Raw genomic sequence first — 27,126 nt, forward strand, 5'->3', positions numbered from 1 at the left:
CCTATTCCTGCTCTGCTGAGCCTCCGCTCCAGTACACCAGCATGGACTAGCACCCCAACTCTGGGGAAAAGCAACACTCCAGCTCCCTTTCACAAGCCCTCAGGAGCTCAGCCTCGTGTGGCTGGCTGTTCGTTACATAACCACTGCAGCCCTAGAGAAGCTGAGGGCTGTGTTCAAAACCCCAGGTTGCAGGGGTCTGGGGAAGCTGTTATGAAAACTGCCTAGACCAGTGGTTCTCAACCTTCCTAATGCCGTGACTCTTTAATACAGTTCCTCATGTTGTGGACTCCCAGCCCATAAAATTATTTTTGTTGCTACTGTAATATTGCTGTTATGAATTGTAATGTAAACATTTGTGTTTTCCGATGGTCTTAGATGACCCCTGTGAAAAAATCATTGCGACCCACAGGTTGAGAACTGCTGGCCTAGAGGAGGGTCATTCCCACACCCTCAGAGCCAGTACCCCCTCCCTGCCAATGCCCAGCCCAGCTTGCCTAGTGTTCTAACAATGTAGGCAAGGGAGGATGGAGGCAGGGACTGGGCTGGGCCAGAAGGCCCTCATGAAGGGAGTAGGCTGCTCTGTGCTACTGCTCACATGCCCCTTGTGGGGCAAAAGCAACAACTGATTATAGATATTTGCTTCTGAGCAAGTGCTCTCTTGTAATGCCCCAGGGCCCCATGAAGGCCCTCTCCAGAGTTATTGTGTTTAAAACATACTGCTTTGGTTCTGGGTGTTACTAAGGATAAAAACCAAACCAAAAGAACTCCTAGGACCCAAACAATCGAACCCACCCACCCTGCAAGCTTGTTGCTTTCTGGGAAAGGACTGGGGGTCAGGAGAAGGGCCTGGAAGGGAACACTAGGGGCCTGTATCACTGGACCCCAAGGCCACCTTCCACAATGCTAAGTGGAGGGTTCTGAAAGTCCCTAGGACTGTCTTTCCTGAGCTAAGCAGACAAGGAATGTCCTTTGTGTCCTGTCCCGCTCCCCACCCAGAGCTCTTAACTCTGAGTGTCTCTCCCAGTGTTGAGTCCTCTGGCTGTGACCCACGTAGAAACGCTGGGCATGGTGACATGTGGTCATAATCCCAGTGAAGGGAAGCAGAGATCAGTGGAGCCTTGGGGCTCACTGGCCAGTCATCCTGGCTAACTGGGTAAGCTCCAGGCTAGAGATCCTGTCTCAAAATACAAGGAGGGCCTCTCTAGAGGAGCAACACATGAGGTGGATGTTAGGATTCTGCTGTGCTCCAGCTGCATGACCGCACATGCGCAGTTCAGGAGTTAAGCAAAAGGTCTTGCATCTTATGTCATCAGTGTACGCTGGTGTGCGTGCGGTGTGGTCACACAATCAGTGCATGTGTGGTGTAGCTCCGTAAGCCCGCCTGTGCATGTTCACCGGGAACCCTTAAAAGGTCAGATGCAGACCCCACCCTCTCTCTCTGTTCTGCTCTCTCCCCACCCCACCACCTTTCTCTCTGCTCTCCGAACATGCTCCTTCCCAGGCCTGGTTTTCTTGTACACCCCCCCCCCCCCCCCCCCCCCCCCCCGCCTTCCTCCTAATAAAGCTCTGAAACTGATATTGGGTTCTGTCATGACTGTGACCTTTCCTCGCGGTAACCAGTGCCGTTTATCATTCATTTCAGTGGACTGCTAGCCTCCACACACACTAATACACATCCACACTTGCACTCACATATGCAGCCACATGAACATGCACAGAACACATACACACACAGACACACACACAGATACACACACACATTCTCTCTCTCTCTCTCTCTCTCTCTCTCTCTCTCTCTCTCTCTCTCTCTCTCTCTCTCTCCTTTCCTGCCCCAGCCTCTAAAGAACGAAGTGTGACCAGGAGAAAGTGGCTAGGGTGGTAGACACTATGAGCTGCTCTTGGCACTAATTCTCCCACCCTTTCCCACCAGCACCCAAACTGCTGAGCCCTTCATTCTCAGCTATGGATTGCCACAACGTTTAACAAGACCACATGGAAGGTTCTGGAATGAAGGAAGGTGTCTACATCATAGAGGCCAAGCCCAAGCAATGGCTACCCCATCAGGGTGGCTGTCCTCAGAGCTCCTGGCATAGGAGCAGAGGAATACGTCACATTGTTAGTGAGGTGAAGGTAGGTATACTGATTCAAGACCAGATGGCCGATAAATCCACCCTTCCTCTGCCTCGTCTCAACCCTTGGTGGATCGGGTGGCCTGTGTACATGGGTGAGAGCAACTGTTCTTCCTTCTGCTCACACAATGCTCATCTCTTCCAGAAACACCCAAAAGTCAGATGTGAATGTGTGCCCCACCACAGGGAGGGAGGGCCTTTGTCCTTTTGAGCCCTAGGAGTCAGGACCTTTGGGGTAGCACCTATGTCCAGAGAGGGGTTTCCTAAGTTCATCCATGGTTGGGTGACTCCTAGGATCCTGTCAGGCTATCAGTCTGCATAGCACTTGGCCTACAGGTCTCACCACACTGGTGTAGCTCTGGATCTGCTACCGACCGCTGACAGGATCTTCAGCACCAAACCCTGGTCCATGTCTACGGTGTATGCATCTTTCTATGCCCAAATTACAGCTCACAGCCATAGCCACCATGGCCACCCAACCTGTTTATCCCTTCTAAAGCAGCAGTGCAGCTCAGGCCAGAACAAGGACAGAACTCTGCTAGATACAGCCCTGGGCCCTCTGCTGTCCCTACCTGAGCAACTTTCCAGTCTGGAGCAGCTGCCTTGGGCTCCTCCTCCTCAGCATGAGGTCTCTCTAAGAGGGTGAGGGGGTGCCTGCAAACAACCATAAAACTCACCTTTCTGTCTGGATGGTGACTCTGGAAGACGTCCAGACCTGTGCCTGGGGCCACTTGCTACTTCTAAATAAAGGGGTTCCCTTTGCTTGCCTTTTTCTTGTTTGTTTTAGAGTCTTGGAGTCATCTTGCTGTGGCTTGTGCACGTTGACACAAAACAGCAGTTAACACGGGAGCCAGGTACAACAACTCAAGCTGGTAATCCTCGCACTGAGGAGGCAGAGACAAAAGGATCAGGAGTTCAAGGCCATCCTCTGCTGCAGTAGCAAATTTGAGGACAGCCTGGAAAAAAAGACAGGGCACAAATGTACTAGAAGAACATCCATAACCTGGTTGAAGTGAGTGGACATGAATTTAGGCCTCGGAGGACACAAAGTGGCACAAAGGAGGAGGCACAGTGGCTATGTCCTCAAGGACAGATGGAGGACAGAGAAGCAGGAATGGGAGCCAGCTCTCAGGGCCCAGCTGGGCTTCTATGTGGCTTTGCCTCTGTGGCTCCCAGGTTCTGCAACTGGAACCCAGTGAGCCGTCCTGTGGGCTGGGGGGCTGGGGCGGGGAACACCATCCCCCCATCTATTCAATATTGTACCACCTTTTAAAGTTACTTTAAGATTACGTGTATGTGTGTGGGTAGGTGCCTGTGAGTACAGTCACCTGAGAAGACCAGAAGAGGGTGTTGGATCCCGTGGGGTTGGAGTTATGGGCAGCTGTGAGCCACCTGAGGCAGGTGCTGAGCATTGAACTCCGGTTCTCTGGAACTGCTGAGTCACCTTTCCAGTCCTGTGTAGACCTTCCAGCTGCTGGTCTCTTTCTGGGCTGCTGGCGACGATGAAATGATGATGGAACCCCTATGGTCTCTGTGCCTTGAGTGCTCAGAGTTGACCCAAAAGCCGAGAATTACCCAGATGGCCTCATGATGAAGACAGTGGTCACAGGCTGCGGTCTTTATATACTTTGCCTGTTGCTGCATCCACACACCCGACAGAAAGCAACTTAAGGAAAGACGGTTTGTTTGGGCTCACAGTTGGAGGGGACTGGGAAGGCATGGCACCAGGAGCATGAGGCAGCTGGCCACACCACACCCAGGAAACAGAATCGTAAGTGTTGGTGCTCGGCTGGATTTTCTCCTTTAAAAACGTTACGTCTGTTTATCTTTTGTGTGTGTATGTGGAGGTCAGAGGACAAGCTCGTGGAGTTGGTTCTTGCCTTTTATTATGGGTCTGGCATTTGGTTCCCAGCACCCATGAGGGGCCACTGGGGGCTGTAACTCTGGCTCCAGGGGACATGATGCTCTCTTCTGGCATGCACATTTTATATATACACACACACACACACACACACACACACACACACACACACATATACATATATACACACATATATATGTATATATATATACATATATAATTTGAATATATATAATTTGAAACAAGTCTCACTATGTAGTTTGGGCCGATTTGGAACTTGCTATGTAGACCAGGCTGGCCTTGAACTCAAAAAGATCCACCTGCCTCTGCCTTCGGAGCACTGGGATGAGAGGTGTGTGCCACCTCGCTCCTCCCCATTTCTTTAAAGACTCCCCCTCCAGCCCTTGGGTCCTCTGCACCCTTCGCTTCCAGACCGGGAGGTCAAGAGGGACCCTCAGCACCGCCAGAAAGGCCTCTCCCCACATACTCTTAAACACTGGCATGGGCAGCTGGGATCACGTGGTACAGGCTGCGCATGCCCGACGTCCAGGGGATGGGCCTTCCGGCCCAGAGTATCATGATTGGCAGTCACGGCAGCTTCTGAGGCGCATGCGCCGGGCCGGCTCTTCCGGCTTCGCTGGCCCGGTCACGCGGCTGTTTTGGCGGGAGTTGGCGGCAGGTGTGAGGTGAGCTTCGTGGGACCTGGGTGCTGGGTTGGGTCCAGCTCGCTGGGCTGTGCGGGGCTTTGGGTCCGGCAGGGACTGTTATCCTGTGTGGGGAACTCGGGCGGGCGGGCGGGCGGTCCTGTTGCTGGGCCTGTCACCCAGACCGAGCCTCACGGGCACGCGGCCTGCCTGGTGGCTCCGGAGAGGCCCATGTCGCCCCTGGCTTCCGGCACCTGAGACCCGGAGGACAGCGGCAGGGATGGACTTCCGGTGCTGCCCCTGAGACAGGCCTTGCCCTCCATCTTGGGTTTGGCCAGGGGCTTCCTTGCGGGCTCCGTAGGGGTAATGGGTCCCAGGAGTGAAGTTCTGTGATGCTTAGGAGGGCAGGAATCGCCTACCTTGTGGGGGCGGGTTTGCATTTTAGCCTTTGGGCAAGAGCTACACAGGAGCCAGGCACCAAGTGTCACCTGTGCAGGGCGGGTAGCAGGACTCGCCGAGTGAGTGAAAGGGACAGTGGCCTCTGGGCTCCCTCCCCGCAGCTGAGGCCCTGTGGGGTATTTGCTCCGAGATGCCACCTCTCGAGGTTATTTTTACAGCAGCAGCTGGAACCCCCGCTCTTTATATAACGAGCTCTCTGCTTTTAAATGTTGGCCTTAACGCTTAACATTTTAGCACATCATATAGCCAGTGGGAAGGTACATCATATAGCCAGTGGGAAGGTATATGTGAACTGTGTTTGGCCCCGGTGAAGGGTGCTCATCTATGCAGACTGCCAGCGGCCCGCACTTAGGGAAGCTGGGTGCCAGACCCATCTGTATCCTGGTGCTGGAGAAACTGAGGAGGGGGATGGAGAATTCAAAGCCAGTCTGGGCAACATAGCCAGACACTGCTTTAATGAAAGTGAGACATGTCCCCACACTGACCAGGATTGTGCGAGCTGAGTATTTGACTTAACTGGCTCGTGAGAACTGCTCATTGCCTTGTGTTTTACTCTGTTCTTTAGGGCTAGCATCGGGGTCAGAATTTGAGGTTAGGAGTGGTCTGAGGCTGAGGAATACCAACTTCCTTGCAAACGAGGCAGGACCCGTTACATTGCAGCCTTGATTTGGGACCTCCCTGTGCTTAGGGTCTGAATGGGGCTGTGAGAACATTTTTCAAAATAGGGAATGTATTTGAAGTGAGGTCTCCAGAGCCTGTGTGTACGTGAATCAGGATCCGTTTACTGCTTGGCTTCCTGGTGCTAAAGAGCACCAAGGGGAGAGAAGGAGAACCGGAGGAATTCCTGGGAACTACTAAGTCATAGGCATCGGGCTCTCCAAGTCCTCTCCATGCCCCTGAATTGCTGGGTCTACACATGAATATTTTGCAGCTCTTGCCCTCAGGACAACTTCCAGATGATACAGAGGAAGTGAGATGGGAACCCTGGAGGCCTTTATGAGGCTGCTTTTCTGGCAGCCTTGGGCCCTGGAACTCACAGAAAAAAATAATCTAGATGCATCATGACTTACAGCCCCAGCAGACTTTCTAGTCTCAAGAATCAATTAAGAAGGCACTCTCAGGCTGGCATGCAGCTAGTGTGACTGAGTGGAAAAAAGAATGTAAATAATTAGGCCAGTCTGCTCATCATGGACATGGTGGGAGATCAGGGTAGGGGGACCTTCTTGGGCAGGAGTCCCTCTTCCATAGACAGATAATAATCTGGTCTTCTGTAAGAGAGCAGCTGAGCAGGACCTGGTGGGTGTGTAGAGAGAGCGTCCTGTTTCTTGTGGCTCCTCTTGCTGGTATAGCCCAGTCCAACCAGGCTTTTCCTTCTGCACCAAGAGTCTTAAATTGCCATTACAACCCCAGTTGGTGTTAGGAGACATTTGGATGTGTGGATGGAAGATAGTTACTCCTCACGTCAGCCTCAGGGAGCCCCTGGTGACGCTGCTGGTGTCAGGGACAGGGACTTGATGGGACTGAGCCTCCAGTTTCCTGTCAGTTGTCCTCATTGCTGCTGGCCTGGCTGTTGTCTGTCTTGGGGTGGACTGTGGGTCACCTCACAAGCCCTTGGATTATGGCTCAGATTCCATGTAGTCCCACCTTTTACTCTTTTTTAGGTCAGGTTCATGTGGAGAGAGGCAGAGTGCTTAGTTCACAAATCTCACAGACTTCATGGATACCATGTTGAAATCCAGTCCCCAAACCCAGCAGAGGAGTAACCACAGTGATCAGGAGGTAGTGTGGGAATTCTCACACCCTTTGTCCTCCTACTTGCCCTCTTGGGACCTCCACTCCTGATGTGCCCCTCCCTCTGTCAATGACCCTGTGTTCCCTCACCTCTCCTGTGGCCCTTTTCCAGACCAGCCTTTGGTCCTCAGGCTTTGGGATGAAGTTGGAGGCCATCACCCCATTCCTGGGGAAGTATCGACCCTTTATGGGCCGCTGCTGCCAGACCTGTACTCCTAAGAGCTGGGTAAGTGATGGTAGGGATGGGCTCTCCCTTGCAAAGCTTAGGCTGGCTTAATTCTGGGAGTGAGGATACTGGGAAACTGCCTCCTTCATGGCTTTCCAAGTTTGATCTTTCAACTGCACCATGCCTTTGCCTTTCAGAGGAATGGATGCACAGGTGTCTATTGTTGGGATGTGGCTTGGGAGAATTGGGTAGGAAGCCTCAGGAGAGCTAGGCTGGAATATACCTGGGTCTGCACTAGTTCTGTTCAGTTTGGGGACACTGTCCACTCAGACTTCATAGCACTCAGCATCTCTTACATGTCCATATCATGTGCTGCTGCCAAGAGGGCCCAGCATTCTAATGGAGATTCAGGTTACGGTTCTCTGCTCTTGACAAGTGAAAACCCTACTCAGAGGATTTTAATGTGCTTATTTCTAAGAGGGCAACTCCAAACAGGGGGCAGTGGTTTCATTTTAAGCATGACGCTTTTTTCTTTCTGAGCCAACATTGCAATCTGGGGTCAGACATCTGGGAGATAAACTCTATACATTCCTTCTGGTAGACTCAAAGGGCCATCAGGCAGAGGCTAGATGGGCAGGGTACAGACTTGGCTTGCAAAGGCCCCCCAGGACATGCTGTCCTTTCCCTCTTGGGTAGGAGTCCCTCTTCCACAGAAGCATAATGGATCTGGGCTTCTGCAATGTGATCCTTGTGAAGGAAGAGAACACCAGGTAGCCAGAGCTAGGGGTGCAGGGTGGTGGGTTACAAGGGCCCTTTGTGGTGTCATTTTCTTTCTGCAGTGGAAAAAAGAAGGGCCCCTGTCCTCTCCTGCAAAACCACAGCAAACTGAGGCAAACTTTCAAGTTTCCCCCCATGGGCATGTACGGGTTGCCCACTGGCTGTCAAACCACTGTGCCCCCTCAGTGGGGAAGAGGGGTGGGTCTAGGGTCCAAATAAGCAAGTGGTCCCCCCTTTTTTTTCTCTGTGGTGGAGCTTGGTCCTGGGGCATGAGATGGGTGCAAACCCTTCCTGATGAATAGACCTCTGTAGACCCTGAGGAGGCCTCTCTGAACTGTCTTCCCCCAGGTTTCGGGGTTGGCTGGTTCGCAGGCTCTGCTATTTCCTGTGGTCCCTGGAGCAGCACATCCCCACCAGCTCTGATGCATCCCAGAAGATCATGGAAAACACTGGGTGAGGAGGAAGGGTCAGAGTCTGGCACTTGTAGGATACTTAAAGGGTGACAAAGGCTCTGGGTCAGGATGGCCAAGGCTGGCTGAGGCAAGGCTTCTGGAATGTTATCCTGGCTATGCACTGGGGCAGTGACTGGAGAGACCATTGGCATCTAGCCCAGCACTGTTCTCCTAACCCCAACAGGGTGCAGAGCCTCCTCGCAGGGAGGGTTCCAGGAGGGTCTGGAGAAGGCCAGGCACCTGACCTAGTGATGAAAGAGGTGCAGCGCATCCTGGGCCACATTCAGGCCACACTGTGCCCCTTCCTGCTCAGGTAACGACGGTGAGGAGCGTGTCCTTAGATGGAGGCCTCTGCCCCTCTGGAGAGTGGATGTTAGCTGGGCTTGGAAAAGAACCAAATATTATTCCATAGTAGCTGGATGGTAGCCTGCTGCAGCCCCTCCCTGGGTTCATACAGTACAGGTCTGCACATTTAGATGCAGGGGATTAAAGAGGGGGACAGTGATACAGCTGCTCAAAGAAAGGAACAAGGGCTGAGCCAGAATACCCAAGAAGAGGGTGAGTATTATAGTTGGAGCCAGAAGTAAAGAAAGCCAGCCCTGGAGGGCACAGGAGTAAAAGTGGAACAAACAGTTTCTTTAGAGGGGGGAGCCTGAGTCAGGGTCCTGAGCAGGAGGGGGCCAGTGTACAGAAAATAGTGACATGGTTAGAAGCTGGTGGGTGAAGCAGAGAGCAGCTGGAGAAGAATCTGAGGTAGAAGGAACCAGATCAGAGCCATCTAAGTAGTTCAGGCTGCTCTAAGGGCAGCAAAACCAGTAGTAAAGTTTCAAGTGTAAAGTGGCAGCATGATGAACTGTGATCAAGAGCAGAGACAGCATATCTGCAGAGCTGTTAGTGCCATTGAGAGATGATTGACAGGCACTGAGAAGAGATTGGGAGGTTGAGGTAGTAATATTGGGACTCGTGAATAGATTGGGTGTTGGGAGGAAAAGAGAAAAAACACAGGAGATCCCTGTTTCTGGCCTGGTATCTGGGGATGTATACAGAGAGGGACAGGCTTGGTCAGAAGCGAATTGGCTCTGGAAAGATGTTTGGATTGAGAGTTCCAGTAACTGACTTGAGGACTTGGTTGTCTGTAGGTCTGGGAGCTCAGAAGAAAGGACATAGATTTGCAGAGCTGTAGTATACAGTTTATGTTTAAAGCTAGGGGATGAATTAAGCTGCTGAAGGGGGCTTAGGGTTATGTCAGGCTCAGCTGCTGGTGATCTTGAGCAGTCCTCCATTGTGACAGTTCTTGACTACTGAGGCTTTCAGGCCCTTGGCCTTCATGGTGCCCTTGTGTCGAGTCCCAAGCACAAGTCCAGCAGGTTGCCTGCTTCCTCTACGCGCCTAAGTAGTCAGGTGGCCTTAGAGTACAGTGTTTATAGGCGTATGGTCTTCCCCAGTGTGCCCACATATCGCTGCTTCTTAGAATTGCCCCCATTTAACGCTTCCATTGGATGTGGATTTGCTGCTTGTCTACATACATGTTTTCCTCTACCTACTTTGGTAGCAAGATGGTCCCCTACTGGGCAACTGAGCAAATGCAGTGAGCCCTGCTCTCCTTGTTGTCTCCCTTTTCTATTTTTCCTGGTAGGTGGTAAACAGAAGCTGACTGGGTCCTGTCTAGAAAGGCTCTGAGTCCTCTGGTCTCCCTTTAGATGAGTAGAGGCAGACTCGTGTCTGATGTGAGCCAGCTGCATCATGAGGCCATGATGGACGGGTCAGGGCCTCACAGGTGTGGCCTGTGGCATCAGGACCTCTGCAGCTGCAGCACCTTTAGCATTCGCTGTCTGCTGTTAAGCAGGCTGTGACCTCTCCTGATCAGTGTGGGCAGTAATGCTGCTTGCCTTAGGGTAGTTCTGGGCAACCTGGGGTACTGTGGGGCTGAACCTTGTGGAACGTGACCCCCCTGCTGCACCTCAAGCTGGTACTGCTTCTAAGGTTGTTCAGCTGGGCACTGCTGTGGTTCCTGAACCGCCTCTTCCTGAATGTGCAGCTTCACAAGGGGCAGATGAAGATGGTCCATAAAGCTGTCCAGGAGGTAAGCCAGACCATACTGGATAGGTTTGGATGGCCTGAGCAGAGGCAAACCCAGGCCCTATCAGCTGTTAGAAAAATCCACAGCTCTTAGCCTTGCTGCCATGCCTCATAGTCCTGCTCCTACAGGGTTTCCTGCCTTTCCCTCAGTTTCAACAACTGTTACACCTTGCATTACCTTAAAAGTTGTGGGAAGGGCTGGGCTGTGGTGGCACATGCCTTTAATCCCAGCACTTGGGAGGCAGAGATGGGTGGATCTCCATGAGTTTGAGGCCAGCCTGGTCTACAAATTGAGTGCCAGGACAGCCAGGACTGTTACACAGAGAAACCCTGTCTTGAAAAACAAAAAACAAACAAAAAGTTTTAGGCAGGCTGCTCTACCTTTGGGAAATGTGCAGGGGAACCCACCCTCCCCCCCCTCGCCCCAGTGCTGCCCTGGGACTTGGAGGTGCTGGGGTTTGGCTGTGTTTTTATGGTGGGTACTCTACCTTTGGGAAATGTGCTGGAGAACCCACCCCTCTCCAGTGCTGCTCTGGGACTTGGAGGTGCTGGGGTTTGGCTGTGTTTTTATGGTGGGTACCTCCTTCTGGCTGTCTCTGGAGCAGGGCTCGCCGCTTGTTTTCCTTTCTACACACAAGTCACTCTTGGATGGGTTCCTGCTGCCTTTTGTACTGTTCTCCCAAGGCCTGGGTGTGGTCCGTGTGGCTTTGGACCCCCGCACCTGCTCTCCTGCTCTCAGGTATGACAGGAGGGAAATCCCAGGCTGGAGCAGGGGGGTGGAAGTTATTTTGCCGCCTTAGTCTGTTTTCAGCCATATGACAGGCCAGCTTGTAGACCCGGATGGTTGGCTATGGGTCCCTGGGCCATGGCTGCTTCAAGTGTCTAGATGCCTGGGAGGGGCAAGGCTCTTGACAGGCCTCTGGGCCCAGTCTCTCCTCCAGAGCCCCTGCTCACTATGTTGTCCTGTACTCACAGAGCTCTATTGAGGAAACTTGGGGGACTTTTCCTGCCCCCCGAGGCCAACCTCTCCTTGGACAGCTCAGACGGCATCCTTGCGAGGGCTGTGGTCCGTGCAGTGAGTGTTCCCAGTGGTTATGTATGGGGTGGGCCAAGCGTATAGGGGTCTGCCTCTGATCTAGCCACCCTTCCTCTCCCCTTCTAGACTGTGGAGCAGCTGCTTGCCAGTGGGCAGCCTCTGCTCATCTTCCTTGAAGAGCCCCCTGGGTACCCAGGGCCCAGGCTTTCAGCCCTGGGCCAGGCTTGGCTAGGACTGGTGGTCCAAGTGGTCCAGGAAGGCATCATCCCAGATGCCACACTGGTACCGGTTGCCATTGCCTATGACCTGGTTCCAGATGCACCATGTGACATGAACCACGTGAGACCCTCTTGTTCCTGGGGACCCCAAGTGGACACCACTTCTGGGTGGCACAATATGCTCTATGATCGGACTCCTTTAGGACTGAAGTCAAATTGGGATATGAAGTGTGTGTAAAGGAACTGTCCCCAAGGTCTTTGCCATCACCAGACCCTACAAGGGAGGTCATGGGTGAAAAGATAGCTTGGAGAAGACCAGTGAGCAGTCTGGAGGGCAAAATGGGTAGCAGCCCTGAGACTTGGCCAAGAATACCTGTGCGGCCTCTCCTTTCCTGCAGGACTTGGCTCCCCTGGGGCTATGGACAGGAGCCTTGGCTGTCTTTCGGAAACTGTATAACTGCTGGGGCTGCAATAGTAGAGCCTGTGTCCGGGTGCACCTTGCCCAGCCATTTTCCCTCCAGGTATGAAAGCAGTTGGGAAAGGCTGGGAGAGTCTTTGTGGTGGTTTGTTTGGCCTTCAAAGCCATTGTAGGGATAGTATTTCCTGTCTTAGATGGTCTGTGTGCAGGTTTCATGGGGGGCAAGAACAGACCACACGTCTTTATCCTGGGCAGGAATACGCCATCAATGCTAGAAGCTGCTGGGGTAGCAGGCAGACCCTGGAACACTTGTTACAGCCCATTGTGCTAGGTGAATGGTAAGGAGCACAGATGTATGGGTCTCAGGGGAGGCAGACGGCTCTTCAACTAGTGGTCACTCCTGCCATCCCAGAACATCAGCCCCAGACACTCACTTCCCTACAGTCTAAGTGCAGGATGACACATAGGCCTGGGAGGGGAGAGGGTTCTGAGTTCTCCCAGGACTTGGGGGAAACAGCTTTAGCTTTGGAAAGCTTTAGACTGACGTTTTAGTCTGGTTTCATTCTTTGATGTGTCTCTATTCCAGTAGTGTTGTTCCAGACACTGAGAAGGAGCAGGAGTGGACCCCATCAACTGGCCTCCTCTTGACCCTCAAAGAGGAGGACCAGCTCCTGGTCAGAAGACTGAGCCGGCATGTCCTGAGTGGTGAGGGAAACCCAGATCTGCACCTTTGGGGTGTGGTGTATGTGGATTATATAGGGCCAGTTACCAGGACCCCATGGTTTTCAGCACCTGACCTCCCGACCTCCTTTGTGGCACACTTAGGACACCGAAAGAGTGGGGTGTCCAGGGAGAGGGGGAGCAGATGAACTCAGTATCTGAGCCAAAGGCAGCTGTGCAGGAGACCATGTCAGGTCCAACCCAGCCCCACCTCAGATGCCCCTCAACTGGTGTCCTTAGCTGTAAGTGGGATGTGACTGTGGAGTAGCACCGTGTGCCTGCAGAGGCACTCTCTTAAGTGTCTGTTAATGCCTTCTCAAATGTCACTCTAGCACTGTTTCCCGAGTGGGTCTGGTTCACAGCACATGTAATAACTACTTCCTGGAACCTGCTCTCTCCTGCTGGGGTGGAGTTGGGGCTGTGAGGCTGGGAAGATCTGTCAAATGGTAGAGGAGAGATTAGGCCTCTCTAGGCCCTGACAGCACCCTACATCTCCACCTTCCCCTCCTCCCCAGCCAGTGTGGCCAGCTCAGCAGTGATGAGCACAGCCATCATGGCAACACTCCTACTGCTGAAGCACCAAAAGGTAGGGTACTGTGTGGTGGGGCCCAGGGAAGGGCAGCACTTGGCCCTCTGCTCAGGCCTGTTTTGCCGCAGGGTGTGGTCCTGTCACAGCTCCTGGGGGAGTTTTCATGGCTGACGGAGGAGACACTGCTGCGTGGCTTTGATGTGGGCTTCTCTGGGCAACTGCGGTGCCTGGCCCAACATACACTGAGCCTGCTGAGGGCACACTTGGTTCTGCTGCGTGTCCACCAGGGGGACTTGGTGGTGGTGCCACGGCCTGGCCCAGGCCTCACCCATCTAGCACGTCTGAGTATGGAATTGCTGCCCACCTTCCTGAGCGAAGCTGTGGGTGGTGAGTCAGTGGGCTCTGCAGGGTTGGGATGAATGTGCAGGGGAGAAGGGAATGGTTCCCTCCTTAAGTAGGCCTCCTTCTCTGCCAGCCTGTGCAGTGCGGGGGTTGCTGGCCCGCAGAGTACCACCTGAGGGGCCCTGGGAGCTGCAGGGCATAGAGCTGCTGAGTCAGAATGAACTGTACCGCCAGATCCTACTGTTGCTGCACCTGCTACCCCAAGACCTACTGTTGCCCCAGGTCAGATCCCCCAGCTCAGCAGGGCCCTGGGCCTTGTCATCATGACCTCCAACTGCCTCTGGTCAGGAATCTGCCAGCCCCCACCCCCAGGGGGCACGTTCTCTGAAGGGCGTTGGTGCTTCTCTTCCTACAGCCCTGCCAGTCTTCCTACTGCTACTGCCAGGAAGTGCTGGACCGGCTCATCCAGTGTGGGCTCCTGGTTGCTGAGGAGGTATGCTCCCACCCTAAGTGCCAATGCCCTGGGCTGCTCCTCTGGCCCAGCACATGGAAGCCTGTCTCCACTACCCTGGGCTTACGTGTGTCATGCCAGTTTGCATGTGTAGCTCTAAGGGTCTCTTCACACCTCCTGCCTTCTTCACATTGCCTAGTGATCTTGGGTACTTGGCCCAAGTAGCTCTGGGCATCCTTTTGGGCTTCCCAGACCTACTTTCACCTGCTAGAGCCAGGACCAGGTTTGAGGGTTGTAGAGCTGACTCCTGCCCAGCCTTACCAAGGGCCAATAACTCCCAACTCGTAGAGCCCAGGCTCCCGGCCAGCCTGTGACACGGGAAGACAGCATCTGAGTGCAAAGCTGCTGTGGAAACCAAGCGGGGACTTCACTGACAGTGAGAGCGATGACTTTGAGGAGCCAGGGGGCCGGTGCTTCAGGGTGTGTTGGGAGGAGCTACCTGGGGAGGCAGTGGAGGTGGTAAGGTACCTGGGAGCCTACCTTCCTCACTCTGGTCTGCCCCTCTCCAGCTTAGCCAGCAGTCTCGCTGCCCTGACTTCTTCCTCTTCCTCTGCCGCCTGCTCAGTCCGATACTCAAAGCCTTCGCACAGGCTGCTGCCTTCCTCCACTTGGGGCAGCTACCAGATTCAGGTAAGCCTTACCCTTTACCCCCTGGCAGTAAGGAAGTACCCCCTTCAGGGTAAGGCTCAGTCCCACAGAGCTGGGGTCTGGCTCTAATCTCTCCTGCAGAGGTGGGCTACTCGGAGCAGTTGTTCGAGTTTTTACAGGCCTGTGCCCAAGAAGAAGGGATCTTTGGTGAGTTCCAAGCCCCATCCCAGGCTCCCTGGAGGGGACAGGTTTGCTGGTGACTGCTGCCCCCTGCTGGGCAATGGCTGCATGACACCATGGAAGAGAGCTCAGTCACATGCAGGCCCTAGTTGGTTCTCCTTTAAGAGGAGGAAAGCCCTGCCCAGTGGCTCCTTGGCTTGCCTCAGAGCTTTCACTCTTTCTCTTCCTTCCAGAGTGTGCAGACCCAAACCTCGCTATCAGTGCTATCTGGACGTTCAAAGACCTGGGGGTAAGAGAGGCATTATCACCAGCCTGTCCCTGACCTTACCCCAGCCCCAAGGGCTGCTAGAACTTTACACTCAGGCGCTGAGGCATCACTACAAGTTTTTTTTTTTTTTTTTTGGGGGGGGGGGAAGGCAGTGTCCCCTCAGCAAGGGTGCTTACAGTTCGTCTTATGGTTTAGGTACTGCAGCAGATGCCTAGCCCTGCAGGACCCCAGCTCCACCTGTCCCCTACATTTGCCAGCCGGGACAACCAGGACAAGCTGGAACAATTTATCCGACAGTTCATCTGCAGTTAGAACCAGAAAGTAGAACCTGGTGGGACTTGTCAGCCTAGAACTTAAGTGTGCCTCCTGATCAGGACACAGCTAACCTGGACTTAGAAAAGCCATGTTTACTCATCATTTGGTGTGATAAATAAAGACACTAGGTTAGTTTCTTCCCTAAGCCTGAAGTATGTGTCCAGTATCTACTCCCTCCTTACTCAGCTCTGTGAAAATGGCACACCTTCGGGGGTGGGGAAGAGTGTGTGTGTGTGGGGGGGGGAGGGGACTAAAAGACAGGAGAAGCTGAGCTGCAACTCTGAGAAAGTTTATTTCCAAGGTCTACCTAAGAGCACCTCAAGTGGGCAGGGCCAGCGGTGAGCTTTATGGGAGTGAAAGTCCAGTGCTTACAGGCATGCCGTCACACCACCTTGTTGATGATGACACCGATGTCTTCAATCTCACACTGGACTTCATCACCCTTCTGTAAGACAGCAGGCCACCAGGATGTCAGCCTTTGGCTCCTGAACAGTCTCTCCCCATTTCACTCCTGTAGGCTGCTCCAAACCTGCCAGGCCTCCCTAGCTCTCTTTCTACCATTTCCTCTTTTAAACTAACTTACCTTGAGAAAGACAGGAGGCTTCCTAAACACACCAACCCCTGGAGGAGTCCCAGTCAGGATAATGTCCCCCGGATAAAGAGTGACAAACCTAGGGGAAGCAGAGGGCCAGGTAAGACCGTGGCCTGAGAGTTTCCAGGTGTGCCATGGTGGGACTGGCCGTGATAGGCTCCACCCACTTACTGGGAAACCCAGGCTATCAGGTCTTCAGTCTTGAACACCATCTGGTTGGTGTTGCTGCTCTGGACTTCCTCCCCATTCACTCGGCAGCAGATCTTTAAATTGTGTGGATCTGGAATTCAAAATAATACTGTGAGGTTATGCACCCCCTACACCCAGCCCCAAAGGAAAGAGGAAAATGTAGGGAGCATGTCTGCCCACCTTGGCTTAGCACTTTACACTGGGACTTCCTGTACAGACTGGAATTCCCTGAATTCCTCCATCAACAGCTGTAGCCCTTTAAGTGAGGAGAGGAGGGACATTCTAGACTCTGAACAGGGAGAAAAACAGCTGAGGAATTTGCCTTTAAAAAATGGGCATGCAGGCCAGGCAAGATGGCTCAGCAGGTAGAGGCACTTACTGCCAAGCCTGGGGGCCTGAGTTTGATCCCTGGGACCCACAGCAGAAGAAGAGAACCAACTCCCGAAAATCTGACCTCTATCTAAGTACCATGGCATGCACATATACATACACAAAAATAAATGTAATAAAGTGTTTTAAATAGTGCAGTCATGGTTATCAATTATACTATCTTTTCTTTTTTCTTTTCTTTTTTTTTTTTTTTTTTGGTTTTTCGAGACAGGGTTTCTCTGTGTAGCTTTGCGCCTTTCCTGTATCTCGCGCTGTAGCCCAGGCTGGCCTCGAACTCACAGAGATCCGCCTGCCTCTGCCTCCCGAGTGCTGGGATTAAAGGCGTGCGCCGCCACCGCCGGCTATCTTTTCTACATATTTAAAATAGCTCACAATAAAATAAAATAGAAAAAAATAAAAAAAAATAGAAAAAAAGGGCATCAATCCCCAGCAGAGGCTGGTAACTAGATCTGAAATGACTTAACATCTCCAAAGCAACAGGGATAACAGAGCAGCAGATAATGGTCTACCCAAACTATCTTACACCCCTCTCAGAGCTGGAATACAGCTTCTGAGGCACTGCTGTGCTGAGGGGCTCACCCACATAGCTATGCCAATCCTCACGGATGAGTGCACAGTGGATGGGCACGGTCCTGTTGGTGCTCCCCCATCTCCCTTAGGAAAAAGGAACAGGCTTCACCACAGCCATTCTCCACCACGCTCAAGAGCCAGCCTAGCTCCCTTCAGTTAAGGACTGACTACTCCAGATAGGGAGGCTGGAGAAAGCCCCCCACCAAGCACAGTGCTCTCTGCAGTTCATTTTGTGGATGTAATTTCACAGCAGCTGCGGCTGTGTTCCCTCTAAGGGGCTCTGGAAGAAGTTCCACATGTACTTGTAACCACAGTCCTTGCCGGAGCACTATTTTCTCCTGACACTCGGGTATTGCACACGGGAGGGTACAAGTGGCAAAGACTAGCAACCTACCTGCTATGCTGTCCCTGGTAACCAAGGCAGGGCCCAGGGGGCAGAAAGTATCAAAGGTTTTTCCCAGTAACCACTGCTTTCCATTGCGTCTCATCTGCCAGTCCCGAGCACTCACATCATGAGCCACAGTGAAGCCAGCCACGTGAGCCATGGCATCTGTGGCCTGTTGGGGCAGGAGATTTGGCTAGACAGGTCACATCACAGGTGACAATCCCTAGAACGAAGAATCTCAAAGCCATTATCACACACTAGCACCAGCGCTAGCCAAAGGCAGGGGAGTGAAAGTGCTAAAAACGTCCCAGTGTAAGTAAGACAGCTGGCGCCACTGGAGTGGTCAGTACCAGCGAGGGCAGGGTCGAGACTGTTGCCCCTCCCTGGCCGGGAGCTCCCTTCCACCTCACCTTGATGTGCTTGCCTTTCTTTCCAATGATCACGGCCAGTTCCACCTCCCAGTCCACCTCCTGCAAAGTGGGAGAGGACAAGGAGCTGTGGTGCTGTACGGCAGGCCCCAGCTTCCGGGACCAGGGTGAAGTGAATGCCATGTGGGTGTGACTCGCTGACCCGTAAGCTCTGGGCAGTGACAAGCGGCACCACTGGAGGTGACTAGGAGATCAACAACGTCTGGGGTTTAAAAGTCACCCTTGAGCCGGGCGGTGGTGGCGCACGCCTTTAATCCCAGCACTCGGGAGGCAGAGGCAGGCGAATCTCTGTGAGTTCGAGGCCAGCCTGGGCTACCAAGTGAGTCCCAGGAAAGGCGCAAAGCTACACAGAGAAACCTTGTCTCAAAAAAAACAAAAAACAAAACAAAACAAAAAAAAAAAAGTCACCCTTGACACTTGGGATGAAGAGTGATGCCAAGCAGTAACAGCAATATGTAACTCTACTGTGTGCCTGACACTATGTATGTGTTATAATGTGTTAACTCGTTTTAATAAGCTTGAGATCCCAGAATAAATTGTGTAAGGGGCTTAAATAAGCAATTCACAAGGAAGAAATGCATGTGGCTACAAAACATGAACTAATGCCAGCCTCTTCCCAGTGAGCAAAATGCAACTGGAAAGAACTTAGAATTTAGTCTTTCTAACTGTTTTTAATGGTAATGGCAAGACTTGACAGAAGTTCACCTGAACCCAGGTGCTAGCCTGAGCTACCGATGCACTAAAAGAAGCAGGCTCCTAGGGAATGGCTGACTAGTGTAGGAGACAACACGAAAGAGCCTTCAGTGAAGGCCACAACGTAAGGACATGCTCAAAGCGGGGTGGAAAGCACCAGGATGGTCCGCTGGCCGAAGTGGGTTCGTCCAGACTGAGTAAGAAGAAAAACGAAGACTTCAAGGGAAAACTAAAAGCACAAGGCGGGGCAGGGAGATGGCTCAGCAGGTAAGGGTGCTGGCCACATCCGCCTGAAACCCAAGTTCAAAGTTCAGTCCCTAGGACACATGTGAGAGGCGGGATGCAGCAGCACACATTTGTAATCCCAGCGCTCCTACAGTGAGATAGGAGGCAGCCAACAGTGTGAGCCAGAGAGAGGGAGAGGGAGGGAGGGAGGGGGAGAGAGAGGAGGGGATGGGAGGGGAGGGGGAGGGAGAGAGGGACAGAGAGAGAGGAAGGGAGGGAGAGATCTACTGACTAGAGGCTGGACAGGCTGCTCAGTTCTTTCAGGACCCAGCTTTGGTTCCCAGCACCCACATCAGATGCACACAGTATCTGTAACTCCAATTCCAGGGACTGCTACCTCCTCTTCCGGCCGCCACAGGCCAGCTATGGCTGAGAGAATAAATGACCATCACAAGGAAATAAGGCAAACTGAGCACAGGCACCCTAGGAGGAAACAGTTCTTCAGAAATGTCAGGAAAGGAAACGATGTGGCACCCTCAAATGTGTCAGGGAGAAGACGGATGAAAAGGTGTTCTTGGTGGAGTCCAGGACAAGGCGCACGTGTGGCAGAAATACAGCTGAACAGGTAACTGGGAAAACGTGCAGCCAGATGGGAACACCAGAGCACGGGCAGCAGTGTACGGACGGCTTTACCTAGACCATTAATACACTTTCACTGCAGAAAATGACTTTTGTGATTGGGAAAAGGTGTCAGTTAATTACTCCTGTCACCCACACCGGACTGTGTTAGTACAGTACAGTCCTCTGTAGCTTCTGTGTAGTGTGCACTACTGACTAATGCTGTGACCCTTTAATACACTTCCTCATGTTATGATGACCCTCAACCATAAAATTGCTTCGTTGCTACTTCACAACAGCAATTTTTCAACTGTTACGAATCGTAATGTGGTTATCTGATATGTGATCCCTGTGAAAGAGTCATTTGACCCCAAAGGGGCCATGACCCACAGGTTGAGAACCATCGCTCTAGGGGCCTGCCCCTTATGCTGGACCACAGCCACCTGGGTGGTGGGAAGCACTGACCTCACTCTCTGGTGGGAGGATGATCTCATCATAGGGCCCCACAATAGAACTGGAGAACTTGCTGAAGATGATGGGCTCCTTGGGCACCCGCACATTCTGTTCTTTGCAGTGGTCTGCATAATTCATGCCCACACACACCACCTTGTCTGGCCGGGTGACAGGGGCCAGGAAGGTCACCTGCGACCGAGGGAGGATTGGCAGCTGGGTATCCAGGGCTCTGTAGAGACCAAGCAGAAGAAGGGCTAGCAGGGAACAGATTGGGAATCCCAGGGCAGCTGGGAAGGGCCCACAGCAGTTATGACTTGCCTTTTTCATTGTCTAGATCTTTCACCCATCAGTGTAAGACTCAAAGCCAGCTACATACGGTCCTTTTACAGCAAAGCATGGTGGTACTCATCAAGTGTTTATTTCCTGAGTAATTCTTGTTCATTTAGAAGTATATGAAAGGTACAGGCGGGGTTAAGTGGAAAGGTCTCTCTCACCCCTTCTGGTCACTCATGTCCCTCTCTGAAGACAACTCCTGTGTGTACTGGATAGCTTGTACCAGCCGCAGTAGAATACCCGTCTCATTTCATTGTTTTGTGTATGAACGATAGAGTACAATATGGAGTTTAACAATTGGCCATGTATTTGGTGTCCCCTAGAACAGAGTCCCTCCTCCTCATGGCTGCTCTCCTACACTGCTGACACTCTTGGCTCCTAATAACAGGAAAGGAAGCGGTTTCTCATTTTTAAGAAAATGACCATTTGGAACCATAGTGACCCCGACACTGGGCTGTCAAACATTTCTATTTCTGCCACTCTACTGGGTAAAAACACCTTCTTAAAGTACTTTTAATCTACTGTTCTTTGAGCTGGACGGTGGTGGCACACGCCTTTAATCCTGGCACTCGGGAGGCAGAGGCAGGCGGATCTCTGTGAGTTTGAGGCCAGCCTGGGCTACAGAGCAAGATCTAGGACAGGCTCCAAAACTACACAGAGAAACCCTGTTTCGAAAAACCAAAAAATAAATAAATAAATAAATAATCTACTGTTCTTTGACTCTTAGACCGATTCCATAGCTGGTGTCAGGGCCACTCCCAGTTAATCTAGCACGAACTTGGAATCTCTGTCCTCTGAGGGTCTGAATCACACCTGAATCTTCCCACGACGCCTTTCTTGGGACCTTGTTGCAGGCCCCTCCAGTGGGAGGCACTTAGCTTCTCAGGAAGGCAGATAATGAGGTAAGGTCCTAGCTCCACAACCAAATGAATTCATCATCCTCCCTGAGCCTCAGTTTCCCTCTCTGTAAATTGAGGGTGTTGTTATACAAGACTTTTAAGGCTTCTGCTGGGTATGGTCATATACACCTGTAATTCAGTCCTAGCATTCAAGAGGCTGAGGCAGGAGGTTCTCTTGTTCAAAGCCTGCCTAGGCTACATAGCAAGACCCTATTAGCTCTTTACTAAAAGAACAAGTAAAAATGAAAACAGTGGGCAAAGGAGGCGCCTGCTGATTCTGACTCTCAGGGCAGGAGAGAGATGGGAGGAGGGAGAGGGACCAGTCAAGACGGCCTACTGACTTACCTTTTTGCCACTGAGAGGGTAGTCTCTCCCTGCTCCAAGAACTGCATCATTGTCTTGGGGAGTGTGGGGTCAAAAGTGTTTAGGTCTACAACTCCCCCACCAATCCCTGACTCCAGGCCCAGGTGAGGCTCTTCCAGGTGGCGTGTCTGGAACTGTACCAGTCTCATATCTCTAGAGGGTTGACAAGGCCTCTTCTGAACTTGCAGCAGAGCTGAGAACAGCCTCCTCCTACCAGAGCTCAGCATCAAAGCCTAAAAGGAAAGAAGCCAGCCCCAGGAGACAGAAGGACTTTAGAACCATTATGAAGATCCCTTAGTTCTTTTGCCCCATCAACCATTCCCAGCATGCCACTTGGGAGGTGCTCACATAGGTCATTTTACCCTGTTATACTTCAAAAAGTCAGAGTACAGATGACCACGCCAGGCTTCAAGCTAGCCCCAGGGACCCCAGCCTTTCCTCAACCAGTGTTTCCTGAGGGGTCCTACTGCTGGCAAGTGGGGGACACAGAAGGCCAACTCGGCCCTGCCATCTTGCACGCTGGGGAGACAGATACCAGCGACTGATGTATGCAAGCCTGATATTGAGAGGATGCTATGAAGATGGCCAGGCCGCCCCCTCTACCTAGCTTTGAGAGGAAGCCCTCCAACTGAGGGCTAAAATGTGCAGGACTAGGAATCAGCCCCAAATTGGGCAAATAAATGGTTTCACAGCTGCTTCATGCAACTTTTAAAAGTACTAACTCGATCCTGCTGCCCTCTGACTTAAACACTTTCCACTGCTCGTGTGCTCAAGCTAGAACCCCTGCCAGTTTGCTCTAGCCTAGGAGCCCTCCACCTCCCCCAATAGACCCATTTTCTACTGCTGGAGCACAGGGAGACTTGGGGTTACCTAGAGGCTGGAGACCTGGTCTTTCCACATTGCTCAGCTATCTCCCTGGGTTCAACAGCTATGTCTGTTTCTTTCACTACTGGGCCCAAGTGCTGCTGCTGCTGTATGTGGAGCACAAGCTTGCACTGATCTGTTCAATGAAGATGCAAGGGGCTTGACTTTTCACTTCCTGGAAGAACCTAGTGATCATCAACTTTGGGAAGTGGCTGGCCATGCCTGCCTTCCTCAGATCCAGATCTCTTGGAAAATAACAAGGTTCAGAGCTTATTTTGAGTTTTAAGCTCCACCTAAAGATAAGTTTCATTCTTATGTTTCTTTTGCTTTTATGATATGGGTGCTAGGCCAGAAGGGCACATGCTAAATTGACCTATACCTCAGCTAAACCACACTCCTTCCCCACCCATTCTTATTTTTGTCTTAATCTAGGTCTGGTCTTCATTCCTTATCACACAGTCCTTCTCCTTCTCCTTCAGGGTATCTTGATTTTAAAACCAGCATGGGGCTAGGAAGCCAGCCCGGCTGGTAAGTGCTTCCCTTGAACGCATGAGTTACATCTCCAGAATCCACGTGAAAGTTTGTACACAGTGGTCCATGCTTGTAATTCCAGTACTGGGGAGGTGGAGACAGGTAGATTCCTGGGCTCGATAGCCATCCAGTCTAGCCTCACCGTTGAGTTCTAGGCCAACGTAAAATCCTGTCTCAAAAACTAAGGTGATGGCACCTGAGGAACACTCAAGGCCCAAATGTGCATGCCCTGTCTTTATCTGAACAAATGTAGAAGCCGCTCTCTCAGTCCTGGGCTCTTGGTCCTCACCTGGTCAAGTCAACCTACCCTGCTCAGGATCACCACAGTGCCAGCTGGCAAGTCTGGCCAGAAACCAAAGGCTTTCCATTTTATCCTCTGTTGTCTTATACAAGCACCACCATGCCACAATCCAAAGGCTGTCCCAGCACATGTGGTCAGTCCCACGACACACTAAAATGACAGTAACTGTCCCCAGGAAAGGAAAGCCAAGTGTTCCACCTGCGATGTCTTCTCTTGACTATGGCTGGCAGGTACAATTTTACAGATGAACAAGCCAAGGCTTAGATAGGGTAAAGGGTTTGCCTAAGGTCCAAGGGTCACACAACTAAAAGAAAGCACTGGTGTTTGACTCCGTATCTAGATGCTATTGAAGCAAGGTACTTCCCAAGCAAGACAATCAGGTTTCATCTTGTCTAGTCCCCTCAGGCCCTAACTGCTACCAGCCTATCGTTATCATTCATGCCTCTGGGCTGCCAGTGACTGTGACCTTAGAGATAAGGCTGGGCGGCTGCTCTCTGATAACCCCAAACCTCACGGATTGTGCTAGTCCCTCGTGACAGCGTGCTCAGGTTCATTCCATCTTTGTAACAATCCCCACTGAACAGAAGGCAGCACTGAGGTAAAGCCACCCAGGTGGCGCTGGTGTTTTTGCAATCATCACTGTGCCTCACAGCACAAGGGTCCCTTAGCAAACAGCACAGGAATGGGCAGCTTGAAGCGCAGGGCCGTGTGTGCGACCCTGCCAATCTCCACTCTCCAGGAACCGAGGTCAGCTGCTTGGTTTCCCAACGCCCGGTCCACGTCCCTCCCGCGCTGGTCTAGCTTCAGCTTACCTGGCTGCTGCAGCCGGACCCGCCCGGCGCCTTACGCTGTCACCTGACACCTGCGAGGCCGCAGGTCAAAAGCAGCAGGCGGTGAAGCCACAGTCACAGTTGCAAGCACTCAGAGGTTAGGGGAACTAGGGACCGCGGTCGCGGTGTGATGACGTCACCAAGCCACCGTCAATGGGAGGACTCCTGCGTCCCCCGGAAGTTCCCAGCTCCGGTTGCTAGGTACTTCTTGTAGCGGGCGCCTAGTGTCTGCGTTTAAGGCGATCCTCGCTGACTCCAGGGTGATCCTGGGCTTAGCCAGACCCGGAGAGAGCCCATCCGAGCTTTGAGCTTCTGCCTCCGGTCCAGGCACCCCGTAGTTGTATAGAAAGCCCTCTGGTGAACGGTAACCAATAGTTTTTGTCCTCTGCCGTTGACATCAAGGAGAGGGATGGCTATATTTGTTGTATTCGTGAGGAAAGCCTAAAGGCTAGGAGTGGTTTTGCCCAAGAGGACCCTCGTACCGGTAGGAGCAGTCCAGCCACTTAACTGCCCTGGCAGATGTGAAGATAATCTGTAGAAAGACACGTGTCCTCTTCAGCTATGGGACTTTTCTCCAGGAATCTTGGGCTGGGGGGGGGGGGGGGGGGGGGGAGGAAAAAAGCTGAAGCCTGTGCCAGTCAGAGGAGGAGTTTGTCTCCCAGGAAGAGATATCACACAGTTCTACTATCAGTCTGGCAACTGGTCAGACTACCTTGTAGCAGAGACTGGAACTGAGGTAATGGTGGATTAGTAATGTGCAGGACCATACCCCGACCAGGACTGCCTAGGTACGCATACCACTTGCCTTCTGCTTGAGAACCTAAACCTCACAGCGAGTCACTGGACATTTTGTTCTTCCTCCCAGTGTGGCCACATTGGAGAAGTCTTACTCGGCATTTCACTGTTACTTGTTTCTTTAATTGACACAGTCAGAGCAGATGGTGGACAACTCTAGCTTGTTAGGCGTGCCAGGGCTCAGGCTCCGACCTTAACAACTCCGGTACCAATTTCATCTACTCTCAGCAGCACCTTTATCTTCCCATGCCCTGTCTTAGGAAAAAGAAGGGGGTGGGGTAGGCACGATGAGGTAGTGAGGCATAATCTCGAGCAGGCATTTGGATGGAAATGTTCACACAACCACGCCCCGAGTCCTCTGGCATATGAAGACGTAAAAGGCTCTGAGAAAGAGATTCCTAAATTAATTAAGGTCCAAATAGATCATCAGAGGCTTTAGTTGTCCCGGGAAGAAGTACTATGGGCCTTGTTTTACTTATGTTTTCTTTACAGATTTTTTTTTTCCCACTGAGGCATTTTATTTATATGAAAGTTTTACAGCCCCAGAAAAAGAACCTGAGGGTTTTTATTCCTGTGCGATTTCTTGTCTTGCTTCTTCACAGTCCATGGCGCTGGCTGAGGTTGTCAGTGCAATGGAGCCAAACTGACAGGATGCGAGCAGATTGTTCTGCCGTGTTCCAGGTCTTTGAGCTGCACATCAAGTCTGGGGCTGACTGCTCCAGGTTTGTTTAGCCTGCTTGTGAGGCTGACAACATCCCTCCTAGCTCTGTGATCATCTTCAATTCCAAATTCTCGGGTATAACCGGGCTCCATCGTCACAGTTAGAAACCGGACAATAACTTGGGAGCATGCTGACAAGGAACTGGCATTAGCTTCTCTCTTCAGTTTATTGGTGCTCTTTGTTGTGCCCAGATCGCAGGGATCCCCAAAAGATCACCATGGAGACCAAATCTCAAATGTAAAAGCGAAGAGCCTTTATTTCAAGCTCAGAGCTTTGTCTCTCTGTCTGTCTGACGAAGCAGTAAGAGCAGAGAGCCCCAAGCCCGGGCAAGGTAGGTTTTTTTTTTTTGTTTGTTTGTTTGTTTTTTTTAATCATAGCAGAGGTTCGGGTGAGGGGATTTCCAGGGTTCGGGACCCTGATTGGCTGACATTTATCTAGGAGTATAGGGGTATGCTGGGAATATTTGGAATGTCAGGTATTTCCCCTTAGATTCAGGCCCTCCCTGGATGAGGTCACCATATGGCTTTTCCTGGATCCGGGTGTTACCTGCCAGTAAGCCTGTCACAGAAGCTGTGTCTGGGCTTCTAAGTCTGTCATGGCGGCAGCTGTGTGGTCAAGCTGTTTTGTGCCCCCCCCCCCCCCGCCCCCTTGAATGGATCATCCAGGACATTCATGTGTACTGTTGTGGTGGTATGGAAGAATGGAAGAAAGGGAAGAGGAGGAGGTAGGCAGAGAGATGCTTCACTGGTTAAGAGCAACTACTGCTCTTTCAGCAGACCTGGATTTGAGTTTCCACACCCACATGGTATCTCACGGCCAGCCACCTGTAACTCTGGTTCTGGGAGATCTGATGCCTTCTCTGCCCTCTCTAGGTACCAAGCATGCATGTAGTGCATAGACATACAGGCAGACAAAACACCTATAATAGGTTTTCAGCAATGAGATAATAGGTTTCTCCGCTGACACAGTGAGCCAGATCAAGCCGAACTGAAAAAGTAAAAGAACAGGTTTATTTGATCAAAGCAACTCCCGGGTGAGTCCTCCAGTCCCAGAGATAGGGGCCCTGAGAAGTCACATGCCCGAACGAAAGCAGGGAGCTTATGTACCTTGTCGGCGAGGGGGTGATGACGTGTCCTCCACAAGCTGGGTTTGTGCCCAAGTATGGTCAAAAGCTGACCACTTCAGGTGGGGTCTTGGGGCTGCTGGCAACTTCAGGGGAAGAGCTGCCACAGCCATCAAGAATGAGGACCTGGGCTTTTTGGTGCCTTTGTTGGAGATTCTTTGAGAGGGTGGGTTTGGAGAGAGGAATGGGGCTTTCTGGATCAAGCAGGAGTGAGCTGGAGGTTCCAGCTGAACAACCTACACATGTAAAATAAAATAAAAATTTGCAAAGAGGGACTGGGAGGGACGAGTTCATCGAATGTCCTAGTTACTTTTCTCGCTGCTACAGCAGACTAGCTGAC

At 52.0% G+C, this 27,126-nt stretch overlaps 2 protein-coding genes across 16 annotated transcripts in view; one reads left to right on the forward strand and one right to left on the reverse strand.

Annotated features, from left to right (window-relative positions):
- Gpat2 (glycerol-3-phosphate acyltransferase 2, mitochondrial) overlaps positions 1–15,635 on the forward strand; it is a 61,588-nt gene extending 45,953 nt beyond the window's left edge. For 4 of the 13 annotated variants that reach the window (XM_052723511.1, XM_052723513.1, XM_052723515.1 and 1 more), the window contains 23 exons: positions 1,931–2,130; positions 2,917–3,900; positions 6,755–6,872; positions 6,997–7,110; positions 7,747–7,820; positions 8,176–8,280; positions 8,464–8,592; positions 10,263–10,362; positions 10,964–11,097; positions 11,334–11,433; positions 11,521–11,733; positions 12,011–12,133; positions 12,286–12,368; positions 12,617–12,735; positions 13,266–13,336; positions 13,408–13,666; positions 13,755–13,903; positions 14,037–14,114; positions 14,421–14,552; positions 14,642–14,762; positions 14,862–14,927; positions 15,134–15,189; positions 15,364–15,635. In XM_052723511.1, coding sequence (XP_052579471.1) covers positions 6,810–6,872; positions 6,997–7,110; positions 7,747–7,820; positions 8,176–8,280; positions 8,464–8,592; positions 10,263–10,362; positions 10,964–11,097; positions 11,334–11,433; positions 11,521–11,733; positions 12,011–12,133; positions 12,286–12,368; positions 12,617–12,735; positions 13,266–13,336; positions 13,408–13,666; positions 13,755–13,903; positions 14,037–14,114; positions 14,421–14,552; positions 14,642–14,762; positions 14,862–14,927; positions 15,134–15,189; positions 15,364–15,480 — 2,406 coding nt within the window. In that variant the 5' untranslated portion in view covers positions 1,931–2,130; positions 2,917–3,900; positions 6,755–6,809 and the 3' untranslated portion in view covers positions 15,481–15,635. Of the gene's footprint in view, positions 1–1,930; positions 2,131–2,916; positions 3,901–4,238; positions 4,677–6,754; positions 6,873–6,996; positions 7,111–7,746; positions 7,821–8,175; positions 8,593–10,262; positions 10,363–10,963; positions 11,098–11,333; positions 11,434–11,520; positions 11,734–12,010; positions 12,134–12,285; positions 12,369–12,616; positions 12,736–13,265; positions 13,337–13,407; positions 13,667–13,754; positions 13,904–14,036; positions 14,115–14,420; positions 14,553–14,641; positions 14,763–14,861; positions 14,928–15,133; positions 15,190–15,363 lie in introns of those variants that run through there. The other 9 variants (XM_052723519.1, XM_052723520.1, XM_052723522.1 and 6 more) reach the window with 9 other exon arrangements.
- Positions 15,636–15,756: 121 nt separating this feature from the next.
- LOC128100834 (fumarylacetoacetate hydrolase domain-containing protein 2A) lies at positions 15,757–24,391 on the reverse strand. Of its 3 annotated transcripts, XM_052723525.1 has the most exons (8): positions 24,130–24,293; positions 21,604–21,854; positions 20,039–20,255; positions 18,020–18,079; positions 17,619–17,781; positions 16,247–16,355; positions 16,067–16,154; positions 15,757–15,928 (listed from the first exon to the last, which is right to left on the reverse strand). In XM_052723525.1, exons 2-8 carry the CDS (start codon positions 21,846–21,848, stop codon positions 15,866–15,868), a joined length of 945 nt encoding a protein of 314 aa, XP_052579485.1. In that variant the 5' UTR covers positions 21,849–21,854; positions 24,130–24,293; the 3' UTR covers positions 15,757–15,865. The 3 variants fall into 3 exon arrangements, 2 of the variants coding, with proteins under 2 accessions (XP_052579485.1, XP_052579486.1); XR_008214962.1 differs by lacking the exon at positions 16,067–16,154 and having other exon boundaries at positions 16,155–16,355; positions 24,130–24,362; XM_052723526.1 differs by lacking the exons at positions 15,757–15,928; positions 16,067–16,154 and adding an exon at positions 16,445–16,553 and having other exon boundaries at positions 16,243–16,355; positions 24,130–24,391.
- Between the last annotated feature and the right edge of the window lie 2,735 nt (positions 24,392–27,126).

Source organism: Peromyscus californicus, unplaced genomic scaffold, assembly GCF_007827085.1.
Source record: "Peromyscus californicus insignis strain IS unplaced genomic scaffold, ASM782708v3 Scaffold_7__1_contigs__length_154581171, whole genome shotgun sequence".
In the NCBI taxonomy this organism is placed as follows: Eukaryota; Metazoa; Chordata; class Mammalia; order Rodentia; family Cricetidae; genus Peromyscus; species Peromyscus californicus.

Coding starts and splice junctions, on each gene's coding strand:
- LOC128100834 (XM_052723525.1), bottom strand. CDS start 21,848: ATGCTGAGCTCTGGTAGGAGGAGGCTGTTCTCAGCTCTGCTGCAAGTT. Junction 16,356..17,618: donor TACCAGGGACAGCATAGCAG/GTAGGTTGCTAG, acceptor TTTGAATTCCAG/ATCCACACAATTTAAAGATC. Junction 15,929..16,066: donor AGCCTCCTGTCTTTCTCAAG/GTAAGTTAGTTT, acceptor GCTGTCTTACAG/AAGGGTGATGAAGTCCAGTG.